This window comes from Chinchilla lanigera, unplaced genomic scaffold (genome assembly GCF_000276665.1).
Source record: "Chinchilla lanigera isolate Chin_1 unplaced genomic scaffold, ChiLan1.0 scaffold00009, whole genome shotgun sequence".
In the NCBI taxonomy this organism is placed as follows: domain Eukaryota; kingdom Metazoa; phylum Chordata; class Mammalia; order Rodentia; family Chinchillidae; genus Chinchilla; species Chinchilla lanigera.
The window spans coordinates 18,150,422-18,164,258 of NW_004955410.1; the positions used below are offsets into that span (position 1 = coordinate 18,150,422).

The 13,837-nt window shown below is 34.9% G+C and overlaps 1 protein-coding gene across 7 annotated transcripts in view; it reads right to left on the bottom strand.

Annotated features, from left to right (window-relative positions):
- Dgkb (diacylglycerol kinase, beta 90kDa) overlaps window positions 1-13,837 on the bottom strand; it is a 627,035-nt gene that overhangs the window by 473,047 nt on the left and 140,151 nt on the right. For all 7 annotated transcript variants that reach the window (XM_005377328.2, XM_013510618.1, XM_013510621.1 and 4 more), the window contains one exon: window positions 7,526-7,679. In XM_005377328.2, coding sequence (XP_005377385.1) covers window positions 7,526-7,679 — 154 coding nt within the window. The remainder of the gene's footprint in view (window positions 1-7,525; window positions 7,680-13,837) is intronic.

A 13,837-nucleotide genomic window follows, 5' to 3' on the forward strand; every position in this document is an offset into this window, starting at 1 on the left:
CCCCTCCTCTCCTCTCCTCTCCTCTCTTCTCCTTTCCTTTTTTCCTTTCATTTTTCCCTTTCTCTTTTCTCTCCTGCTTTCCTTTGTTATTCTTTCTTCCTTCCCCCCTCCTTTCTTCCCTCGCTCTCTATCTACTCCTATTCCTCCCTTCCTTCCTTCCTTCCTTTTATCTTTTCCTTTTTTATTTCCCATTGCTGGGACTGGAACGTAGATATGGTGATGGACTGATGCTCTATCTGCTTATTCATTCATTTGCCTGAGAGTATCCTATTTTATGTAGTTCCTCACCAAAGTAAAGCAAGTGTGGAAACAAACTGTCTCTAGATATCCCCACATGCATATATATGCATATATGCATGTATATTTATTATAGTGTGTAAGGGGCTGGGGATCTAGCTCAGCGGCACAGTGCCTGCCTGGCAAGCGCGAGGTTGTGAGTTCAGTTCCTGGTACCAGAAAAAAACCAAACAGCAAAAAAATTATAGTGTGTAGTAGAGTACAAAATTAAAAGAAAAATAAGCATTGCAATTACAGTGTGCTGGGTTTATTAGGAATAATCACTTTTATACTCTGAGAACATCTTTCTGTGTTTTCATTATATATATATGTATATATGAACATTTCTCTGTTTTAATTATAAAAAAGCATTTGTAAAATTGAGTATTGCGTACTGTGATCATATTCTTCAAGCACATGATTTTCATTTTACTCTAATATATGCTCCCACTTCTTGAAGTAGTAAGTTTTAAAAGGTTTTGTTCCAATAGGTATCTTTAATAATAGTCTTAAAGTTCAGTTACTAGCAAATAAGTTCTGAATACATGTCAATTTAGTGCCTCTGTTCCAGCTCATTTCATTTCCAAAGACCTCCGTTTTAGATAATGAAAATGGAGGCATTATCTCTGTTTTTCCTTTCATCTTTTAAAATGAAAAATGAAAAACTATTAAAATAAATTATAGCTCTAAATTTATAAGGCAAGAAATGCTATCAGTTTAGTTTTTCCATTTTTATACCACTTCTGTCAGCAGAAGTTTATCAGGCTTATGAAGGCATCTATTACATAGTACAGTCATACTTCTAATAGCTACACTAATGATTGTGCAGAGTTCTGTAGACAGCTAAGAGGAAAAGCAGGTTGCATAGTATTGTCATGTGTGATTCTGACACACAACCCCTTAACCTTGCTTTAGGAGAGTATTGTAACTACTGTTATGTAGGCTTACACAAACCATGAGCAAAGTGAGGTAGGTTTGGTTAAAAATGAACAAAGAATGTAAAAGATTGATCCCTCACAATCTGAAGACAGACACTGGGATTTAATGACCTACAGGAGACTGAAGACAGACACAACTCTGAGAATACACACTGGCTTCGTCTGTATTGATATGGGCAAAATCCCAAAGAAGCAATTCCAAGTGCCAGAGTTGAAGGTGTGCAGGGAGTTGAGGTTAGTATTCCAGCAGCAGAGCTACCTCTCGGAGGAGGAATCATAACACCCTGCCGGCTGCTGTCGTGCTATACAACCCTTCCACATAGTGGGCTTATTTGACCATAACATTCCATTTTGGAGATGAAATAAATAGAAAGTCAGTTAATAAAATGAGCTTCTCAGCTGCATGCTGTCATTTCAGGGAGTCAAGCACTGAAGGCAGGTCATCTAATTGCAAACTCTTCAGAAAACACTAAAACAAGATCTAACTATGCCACTGTCTGATGAAACTGGGCAGTGGTGGAAAAGTTCTAAATATGCACATGGTTGATAACCAATGGTAAAGGGCTGTTGACTGCATGAAACATTGCTGCTGTGACCAAGAAATAGGATTTCTGTTAGTTTCTTTAAAATGAATTCAAATTTAAATAGCTACAAAAAGCAAATGGTTACTATATCAGAGTATTCTGGCTGCATGCTGCCTGTAGGCAGATAACTGAGAGTTCAATGAATTACACTCAGTTATATGTATGAGAAAAAAACAATTAAACCACTGTACATTAAATGAGGCCATGATGCCAAATTTCTCATGTTGAAAAGAAATCCCAGTGATATTCCTTAAGTTATCTCTATTCTTTCAGAATATATAGCACCCTAGATAAAAGCAAAGGTGAATTTCCTCCTTATTTCGCATATGGATACAGAACCCTGGAATAGTCTGTTTAATAAGTAGTAGTAATGGTGGATATTCGTGGAGGATTTATAATGTATCTAGTTCTATATATTTTAAATGATTTACATGCATGAAAATTTTTAAAGTCACTATACTCAGTGAGTTAGAAACACTCATTCCTAGTTTGCATTTAAAAAATAGAGGCAAATGCAAAATTCACAAGTGCAGTCCAAGAGGTAGGTTGAGTCAGAGTATCATACTGCAAGCATGATTCTGTGAGAGTACCGTAGAAAGACAAAAATAAATCACAGGGTCTGTCTCCTCCATCTCAATAAATGACCCTTACTATGAGAGGTATACTGATTAATTCATAAAATTGGAGACAAAAAAATAGAAATCTCAGCCCTGGTTGACAGCTCATCTCCCATTAAGCGCATTCCTTGGGACAACACAAAGCATGTCTATGTGTGAGCGTGACCACGTGTATATTTGCATGTGAGGTCGTAATGGCACTTAAAACACTTTTGTTAAATGTTACCAGAAATTGTTCACAGTGAAATGGATTATGAATGATTTTTATTGTTTATCTCTGTGGTATACAACTGACATGCCCTTTCTAAACATAAATTGAGATGAATATTCAGGACCTTTAGCCCTTGGCATGTAAAACTAGAATCTAGGTACTGAGACTACAGCAACGAACAAAGCAGATAAAAATTTTCTTTTCCATAAAGCTTTCATTCTAACTGAAAAAAGCAAATGATCATTGCATATTTCCTATCTGCTACTAGATAGTTTTACAGCATATCATATATTACATAGTGTTATGCTGTTTGCCTTACATTCTAGTGTTATATTAGACTATCATATCTATACATAAATATTCTTGAACATGAATGTGCAGAAATCATAATACTATTATTTAATTCTCAATCATTAAGATGTGACTTGAAAACAAAATCCCTTTATTTTCAGGGGACAAATCTGATAGTAAAATTTGGAAAATTGAATATCATAATTTACAAGAACTATTCAAGTAGAAGAACAAAGATACCTGTATAATCAAGTCCAGTGTATTAAGTCATTTAATAATTAAAAGGAAGACTTGAGGAGAACTGCTTCTTTCCTGAGAGTAATTCTATCATGAACAGGATCTTGAAAGTGTGAGTATTTCTGATTGTAGCATAAAATGTTTACTGGAATAAAATAATGTTTGGATTATAGCTACTATGATTAATAGTAATAATAATAATAATTATAATTGTAACTATGGGACTATGGAGGTTCAAGATATTTGATGGTTCATACAAATAAATGTCATTTATCCAATGGATAAAGTATTTTATTTGTATTTCTAGAACATTCTTGTGTTGAGATGTAAGTTTATTGCATTGATAATAAGTATATTAACATTAGTGAATGTACCAATACAAGTTAAATTGATTCTATGTCAGAAATTTCCCAATCTTACAATCTCTTAAATCCTGCAGTCTCAAATTGCGTGTTGGGGTATCCTGCCTGCTTTTGTTTGTGTTGCAAAAACCGATACAGCTTCATAGTAAAAAATGAAATTTAAAAATCCTTTACCAACACACACGCACATATCCTTAAGCTGGTCTTAGAAGCATATGTTTCTTCTCACCATGATTAAATTAACAAAGTGCATCTCTTGGTAAGAACATTGTGGGATGAGACCTCTGAAGAAAGAATATTTTCCCAAAGGTTCAAGTACCTCATTTTTCTTGCAAGATTTTGTGTTCTTGATCTATTTACCTCCTTATATACAAAGAAGAAATTGTTTCACCTTTTGGCCTAAATAAGTACTGTGTTGTGACTCTGGTTTTACTTAAAAAACGAAATAAGCTAAATTCTTCTATTGATATTGCTGTTTACTGATGTATAAGACATAAAATCACAAATCAATTATTACCCCATTCAGTGGTTGAAAACGAAAGAAATGATACCTTAACTGTTTCGGCGAGACTTACTATTCTACACCTCACAATAGCTGGAGCTTTTTATTCCTCCAGTTGTACTTGTCTTCATGATAGCTTCCACCTCACTGGTAGTGAATAGTTTCTTGCTTAGAATGATGTAATGGCTTCCCAGTTTCTTCTGGATGATGTTCTTAACTTAGCATGACAGACAAAACTCATCCCCACATGGTCTTTGCTACTTTTCTTTCCTTTTCTGCTATTCTGCTCCATTCATGTCATCTCCAGCAGCCCAGCAGACTGCAAGGCATAGACCCAGACCTCTCAGTGCTTCTAAGAAGTCTGCCTTCTCCCCAACCCTGAAAGAATCTCTGTCAATTTCAAGAGTATCTGTGTGGAGCTGGACTCACCTGGGTGGCGGGGGGACAAGGATGCTACGAGAGGCAGATGGGAGGTCTTACAAGGACACTAGTGCTTCTACTGAGTGGTTTTCTCTAGGTATTTCATCTCAGAGATCAAGAATTTCTAGTATAGAACCCAGTGTGTGAGATTTAGTGTGAAATTTTAATGAGGAGGAGCTGAGTTTTACTATAGTGACAAAGGAAGAGGAAACATGCAGAAAGTACTCCTAAGCAAACAGAGAACCTTTAAACAACGGTGGACAGCTGAATATGAGATAATTGTGGAGTACACAGGGCAAAGAGTTAGAGAAGTAGGGGGACTGGCAATCTCTATAGCATGCATGACACTGTGCCTTGTGCTACTGAATAAGCGTTTGTTATCTAAAGTGCATTGCCAGCTCTGGACTGTCATTACGGTCATATCAGAGGATGGTGTCTCAAAAGATGAGTGATCAGAATTCCATATGTTCATATGCCCTTTCTACACACTTCCTTCATGGAAGCAGGTCTAATGGGAGCAAGTAACAAGGATTTAATTTTGTTTGAAAAATAAAAGTTCAATGCAAAAACACTACAGAAGTTGACAGGGAAGGCATGACACATGGAAATCCAGGAATAATATCATGAGGTTTCTGTTAGAAAGGATATTTTGCAGATGAAACTCAGAGCTCAGCTAGGAGCCACACCAGTGACGGAGACACAAACAAAAATGAGTCAAACTGTGACCTCGGAAGAATAATTCATTAAAAATGGTCACAACTAGTAATGTAATAGTGTGTTGCACCTAATTCAATATAAGAAAGACTAAGGCAGCGGAGGGGAGAAAGAGTTCGACAATTTAGTACTGGTGAAAGGAGAGATATTTGGGTGCCATCCACAGAGAGGGAAGACAGCAATAGCAGCAGGTTTGGGTAGGATATAATTAGCTTTCAGACACAGTTGCTTTCATATCTCATGGGACATGCAGAGAACAAGCTCCATCTGGAATATAGTAAATATGCATTCTTGGTGAGCTGAAGAAACAGTTCTGGGTTGTTTCAGGAGTCACTGAGGAATTTTATGCCTGACAGTGCCTTTTATGTGAGGTGGAGAAAATGTTTTGGGATGGAGGGGAAATTTTTAAATAAACTTAAGAAATTTTGAAAACAGTAAGAAAATTGATCTAAGGGAATGTGCTAGTAATAAACAACATTTACAGAAATGCTTTTTAAGGTAAGAAAGTGGTGGGTGTAATCTGCATATGCATGAACATTGTCTCTGGTTTTACTCAGTATTCAAGTTGTAGTGATTGAAATAGAAGATCATAATATCAGGGTATGGTTGGGAGTTTGTGAGTCACTCGCGGAAAAAAAAATCTGTCTGATTTAAAATATCTATAAAGGGAATGATTCAAGTGATAAACCTTTAGATGGAAAAAGACCAGAAATTGGTCACCGGCCTGACAGAATCGTGAAATTATAAACCTGGCATTTAAAATGAGACAGAAGAAGTATGAGAAAGTTAAAAAGATACGATGCTTTATAGAAACATCTTCAAACATCAAAAGTTGAAGGTGGAATCAGTACAATTATCATCTTATATTTAAATAGGTGATAAGAGGGCCTTACATGGTGACAACGTACTTCACAAAGTAATTCATCCATTTCATAAAATGTCAGATGGGTCATTAGTTATTCCAAGTCAAACTAAACACAGCTATGCAATGCATGCACATACATATACAAATCAATTTTATACTTAGTTTTTGCAGTTATTTTTATAAAATAGTTTATTTTTATCAGTATTATAATGTGTTAACTATAGATCTTTCTAGATATCTCACCACTAATATAGTTCATCTCCATAGATATCATACATATAAAGTTCTTTTGAATGCTTCATAAATTTTAAGAATTCAAAAGATTCCTGAGATCCAAGAGGGAGAAATACTGCTACAGACAACATTTCACTATTGTCATCTGGATTCTTATTGGGTCCAGAGATGCACCATGAAGAGCTGAGAAGCAGGAGGGGTGAGATGGGCCAAGGTCCGGCCAACGACCTACTCTGGGATGAATCTCCTCAGCATGTCATCTCCATTGCATACTCTGCCCATTACAACAGTCTCTGGTCTTTTGCTTATTTCTCACTAGTCAAGACTGCATGAGCTTCCTGTTACATGGTTACATACAGGTCATGGAAATGTACCTTCAGGAGAATTCTGAGGTCTTGAGTCATAGGCCTGTCTTTGAAGTTCTGATCTACAAAAGTCTGTGAGGAAGTACTCCCTCCATGCAAATGCCACTCCTGCGTTTGCCTACCAATGTTTTTATCTCAGGACTGTGTCCCAACTCTGAGAGGTCCTCCATCCAATCTTTAGGATTTTGATTGCCTACAAGGAGTACATGCTTCCTGTAGGTCTATTTACCTTTCCATACTGTTCTTTCTTTGCTTTCTCAATTCTGCGATACCATCTCTTACTATACATTATTTTGTGTGATGTAGAAAAATTTTTCTGTTTTCCAGATAGGATAGAGAGTGATAGAATTAGCACAGGTATTAATGCACTTCTACATCTCCAAACAACTACCCATAATGAGTTAGTCAAGTAACTCTCTGTTTAAAAAACACACTTGTCCATGAGAAAAATCAAAACTCTGTCCTGAGTTTACTAATCCAAAAAAGTGAAAGTGTATTGACAATGACCAATAGATTTTAAACAAATCTTATTCCATCACCACTTTGTGATTATATTTACAAATGCACAAGTATATACAAATATAGCACCTTTATTTCTCCAATCATTCAAAAAATACTTTTTAAAGAAAACAATGCTTTTCCAAATTTCATGGAGGTATTTCTGAGCAGTATAACCTACACATGAACAGAAAAGTCAAGTGATAAATACTGACAAACTACATTATTTCTAGCTTCACTATTGTTGTACTGAAGGCATTGTACATGATTTATACAGTCACTGAGAGAAAATATATATCTTGTGAGAGGATGATTCTTAATCAAGTTGTCATTTCTGCTTCATGAGCACATGATACTGATCAGTTTGGGGGAGTTTTATTCTCTCTAAACTTGTAAAGTGAATAAACTTACCACCTGAAAGGAGAGCGGGCTTACTTTTTACCATTGGACTAGAATGAGGAAACTTGTTGCTAAATGATAGGAAGAGGTGTGTAGTGAAATCATCGGGGAGCTCAGCTTCCAGGAATGTCTTCATGAACAGCTTGAAACCTTCAAAATCTATGGTCTGAAAACAAAAATTCAAACAAAGCTTTTAAGACCCAGCCCTTTGTTTCGATTGTGCACATGCTCAAAATTATTGGTAGAGAAATCACTTTCAACATTTACATATCCAAGTTTATAAAAAGAATGTACCAATCTGAGAAATACATTGGAAACACTTATGGTAGAACAGGAGGAAAGGATATTTCCACTTAGATAATTCTACTGCAATAGTATCTGTATGGCTTTAAGGATTAGCTCTTTGAAACTTGCCTTCCTTCTTTATGAGTTGAGACAGCTATTCCCAAACCCTTGAATAATGATGATGAAGTCAGATGATTAATGTGGACAAAGCAATGCAATGTTGTGCACTCACACCAAAGACACAAGACAGTCATTTCTTATCTCCTTTGCTCGTCAGTAATGCTGACCATTGCTTTTGGCAACTGTAAAATATCTCAACTATACACCAAGATCAATTCATATTGTGATGTGCCAAGAGTTCATATGCAGACATTTTGGGAAACCTGTCAAGATCCTTCCACACTGTTTTTCTTGACAGAACTACATTGATTAAATTTCATTTGAAGATAATCTCTATGACTTTGAGAAATTCCATAACCACTTGGGGGAATGGCAGTGGGAATCATCTACTTATCTTAAGCTTAAGGAGAGGGTTTCATAGAAGCTACATAAGAGCTTGCTTTCTTCTAGCAGAGGAGGAGAGTGGGACAGGGTCTGCCCTTGCTGTGCAGTTCCCTTGTTTGCTTGGGTGTTTTTTTTGTTTTGTTTTGTTTTGTTTTTTTGGTCTTTTTTATACTATTTTGTTTTAGGCTTTGATGCTGAGGACTAAACCCAGGGCTTCCAGCTTATTAGATAAGCATTCTACCACTGAGCTAAATCCCCAGCCCCATGCCCTTGCTGTGCAAATTGAGAACCTGTTTGTGGATATTTTGGAGAGAAAGGTAATTTATGGTATTACACTGAAATTGACCAATACTCTCAATACTGAAGGATAAATGGTATGTGAGGGTTTTCCGGGAAACCCATGTAGACCATGCAGAAGAGGTTTGGAGAATTGTTTTACTACCTTAAAATGACTAGTATATGCACATAGAAAAAGCAAGAATAAAGCTGTATCTGTCAAGAGCAAGAGACTGCAGGGGAAGACGGGTCTCACAGGAGCCCCACCAGGCCCATGATTTTATTACTCAGTTTCATTTACCGAGATTAAACTGAGACAATAATGAAACTTAGCAGGCTGAAGAGTATAGTTTTGTTCATGCTCCTGATAGGTGATGATGAGATTAATTATTTAAAGTGTTATTTTAGAATTAGTCTATTTTCCTATGTAATTTTTTTGGAGGAAAGAATGGTAAAGAATGATCACAAGAAATTCTGATTATTTTATTATTACTGAATTGTTATTATATTGTTTTGACTAATTTGAATATGGCCTTCAGGGATGTCATGAAGGAAAATACATTTTTAAAGGTTGGATTAGGTTCTAATTAAATGTATTTACTGTGTTAGCTGTATTTTTACTTAATGTAAATGCAAGCAATAAAAAAGAAACCAAAAGCTTTACTTTATTAATAATTCCAAGATTGCCTACCCTTCAATTTTATATTTTCAGTTTTACTAATTTTTTTTACTTAATCATTTTCCTAAATAAGACAGCTTATATTAGTGGTATAGAAAATCCTTTCACTTCCGTCCGAGTTTAGTAAGTCACCAGCACTGCAGAATATTATAAAATATACTTGTAAAGTGAATTACATCACTAAACCTATAAAGAAATGAAAATCTCCAAATAGCCTTGGATAGAAATACCTTCAGAGTAATTTACTACAATGTATACGGTCAACATTTCAAAATACGGAGTTGAACCAACACTCAGGCAACTGTATTTTAGAAAAGATTTGAGATGGAACTACCTCTCCCTAATAGGATTTCTTAGAGGGCTCCTGTTGAAGAAAAGTAATCAACACTCAGTTTGATAAGTGACAAACATTGGTGGGTAATCCTCAGCAAGGATGAAGCCTGACAGAGAACCATGAATTGATTTTGTTCCAAAATTATGGGGCATTTGTAGGAGAACATATTTATGGCCATGGTAGTTAGAAACAAGATTATTTATGGTAGTGCTTCTTGTGTATCCTAAGTCTTTTGTCGTCAGTGTTTTATTTAGAAACAACCAGATGATAAAGAGTAGAGTCTTTGCCGCATTTGCTTTATTAAGGAAAGTGTGTGGCAAATCTCAGTTGTGTGCTCTTTACAGAGCCTCACACATCCATGAGGAATCATACTGAGCTCACTGCCTGTGATTTAACCACATTACCAGAAAAATAGTCAATAGGCAAAATGGAATTGAAATCTAGCATCACTGCTAATGTCCAAGGAGCAACATACGTTCCTCATACTTTGCTACAATTGCTCCATATCAGGAAGCACTGACAAATTACTACACTTAGAAAGCAAGAGTTTTAAAACAGCCATCTTATTATTTTATAAAATCCCATTACAGATATAAAAATGAATAAGAATACTCTTGGTTCTCAAATGATGCTAAAGTGTTATTCCAAATGACACTTAAATAAATAAAGTTTTGTTCCAAATTCGTCATTGTGATCTTCAGACTAAATCTTTTTTCTTGAATTTTCTTATATTACATTTAAGCTTTCTTAAACTTTCTTAAAGTTTCTGGCTTAAAATACTGTGATATGCAAACTTGTTTATAATCCATTTAGCTAAATCAGTATTTTCCAATTCATTCAGGAATTTTTCTTCCATGTTTTTCCTGACTAACTCATCTCTTCTTTCGTTGTAATAGGTTATTGAATACCTTTTACAATTCTATGTTGAACAAATGATCAGATATTTCTGAAAAATAGGTCGTGTCCTCAAAGTACACATTTTTCTTATCTCATGATTCCGTGGAAACTTCCTAAATTTAAGTATCAAGAGTTTTTACTCCTGTCAGAAGAAACGGTTTTTGAAGACAGGTGGACTTAAGTAGAATAAAATCACTCATACACATATCATTAGAAATATTAATGAGAAAAACTGGATGAGGATTAATTGAATTGAATGTTTAAAATTGAATTGAGTGTTTAAAATTGAATTGGCTGTAAGCTCAAACACACATGCATGTGATGGTTAGAATTTTAAAACTTCTCATTAATTTTTTTTTTTCCTTAAGGAATAGCAAAGACTTTTGAGGGTGATAACATAGAAAGTCTTCGAAGAATATTAAGTGAGGAAGCTACTCAAATATTGTTGCCAAAATGGCACAAATTCAAAACATCTCTACATGCCATTCTTTATTATATTAGACTATCTGGATCCTTTAATTTAATCCCCTTGTAATACTAAGGATACAACACAGCATGAATCAAAATATGTGTTGTTGCTTAATCATTAATTTCTTTTGGCAGTTTGGGGCTGGAAATTTCCTCATATTCTGCAAATGGTTGCATGAGGCTCTTTTCTAGGTGCTAAGGTAAAGATGTTATTGGAGCAACCAAAAAATTTTCCATCAGGGGCTAATCTTCTAATGAAGAGAATAAGAAAAGAGGAAATAAAAAGGTTTTTCTGTTTGCCATGATAGACACTATTAAGCGTAATACAATAAAATAGGGGACAGCATCTATTGGCAGAGATATGATTTCAATTTAAAGCATAATTATAAGAAGATGAGATAATATTCCATGAGTAAAGATTTAAAAGAAATGAGGGGAAATTTTTAAATGTGACCAGGGAGAAAGAACGTTCTAGAAAGACAAAACAACTAATACAAATGCCCTGAGGTATAAAGGTGCTTGTGTCAGAAGAATTTCCATAGGATCCCTAACCTTTGTCAGGAGATCTAAGTGGGAAGGAGGGTTCAGAGAAAAACGTTACTGAGATTTTAGCGCTGTGTAGATTGGGACAGAACACGTAGAATATTAAATTATCTAAGGACAGTTGGAGCTTGGAGGGGGAGAAACAGTCACTCGGGGGGTTTTAGCAGGAAATCTTAAAATCTCACTCATTTCAACAGAATCATGTGATCATAATAACACTTCTTTATAAAAGACAAAAGAAGGTTCATGTTGAGTTCTTACATTTTTCTAACACACATTTTTTGTGCGTTAAAGGCCACTTATTAGCTAGTTAACATATATCACTGAAGTATTATAAGTTAAGTAAATGAAACTACTAATCAAGTACTGGTATTTATTTATCTCTCAGCAAGTGCTGATTAAGATACCATGTTAAGTACTAGCAAAAGAACTGGTGAAACGAAGTAGGCAATGATTTAAATTAGTCAGCGGTTTTCTTTTCATTTTATTGTATTTTTTATTGTAAAGAGAGAAAGAAAACAAAAGCAGAATAACAACATAGACAACAAAACAACACAAAACAATGAAAACAATAAAAAAAACTCCCACCCACATACATTAACATCATATTGTTTCCTTGGTGCAGGAACCTGAAAGACTAGGTAAAACTCAAAATGTACAGTAGATGATAGAAAAGGGAAAGAAATTGCTTGAAGGAAGGAACGATTGGGATGAGGGAAAGAAGAAAAAAGAAAGAAGGAAGGCAAAATATAAATACATATATGAATAGCTGCTATGACTGTAATGCTGATGTCTGATGGTGTATTGAAATGAACAACTGTTTTTGGTTTTGTTTTGTTTTGTTTGTTTGTTTTTTTTCCAGTACCGGGGATCGAACTCACTACCTTGTGCTTTCTGGGAAGGCTCTGTGCTGCTGAGCTAAATCCCCAATCCTGAAATGAACAATTAATGCTTACAATTTTTTATGCTCTGATGACTTTGCATGCTTGTGTCTGCTGGTCTGAGCAACTGATTTGAAGGTAACAATATGCGATGGAATTACAATGGTAAACTCCTACCATCTTGTCTAGTGAAACTCTGTTATTTCTAACGTTTTATCGAAGAATTATTTTCTTATTCTCTTTAATGATTTGGGCAGTCTTTCATTCTTACATCTGGTAATCTGAGCAATGTAGTTGAGGATAGCAATATGTAATGTAACAACCACAGTTCATTTGTATTATTTTGTCTTGAGACCCTGTATCACTTTGAACGTTCTTGCTTTGATTTATTTATGTTTGTGATACTGGGGTGCTGCTACTGTTTTATTTTTTGTTTGTTTATTTGTTTCTCATTTACTACTCTCTTTAAAATAAAAAAAAATTACAGAATTTCAAAATAAGATGATAGGAAATTAACAATAGCTGCTACATTACATATTGTTATCTTCAATGAAGTTGCTCAGCATACCAGATATAAGAATGCAAAATTGATTAAACAGTGAAATGTTAACCTGGCCAACAAAGCAAGGCAGAAGGCACCACATTCCCTGACTTAAAGTTATGCTACGAAGCTACTGTGATAAAATTAGTATGGTCCTGGCAAAAAACAGACCTGGGAATCAACAGAACAGTTTAGAAGATGCAGACACAACTACAAACACACTCAGCAACCTTGTCTTTGACAAAAGGGCCAAACATGTTCATTGGAAGAAAGCCTTTTCAATGAGTGCTGCTGAAAAAACTGGCTTTTCATATGCCAGAAATTAAAACTAGACCCATGTCTATCACCATGCACTAAAGTAAGAATGAACTAAAGATCTAAATATTAAAACTGAGTTTTTCTTTCACCCTTTTTTGTCAATTTTACTCTCTACATTCCATAATTAATTACTTATGGTAAAATGATAAAAATATCATTGAGCCACAAATATATGTTAAATATGTAGCATGGCTTTCTTAGATTTCAGGTATATATTTTTGATATTAAAACACTTTCAGAAACAAGTTATATTTCATTTCTTTTGCTTGGATTGAAATTAATGCTGATTTTACCAAAGTACAGAGAGCTTCTCAATAGTCTCTTAAAACTGCTACATAGCAAATTTCCTTAAAGGGAAAGAGTAAAATCTATAAAAAAAATCCCCACAACACTTTGAACTTTTAAATTAGTTTTGGTAAATGAAGCATGTTTTACTCTCTCAGAAGCCTATAATAAACAAGATTATGTGCCACCTATAATTAATTCTCCCTAAGACTGACATTTATTAAGACTCAGAGACAGAAAATTAGAAATGATCGTTTTCTAATACAATATTATACATGGCAAGAAATGACACTGCAAGTAATTTCACTAATTA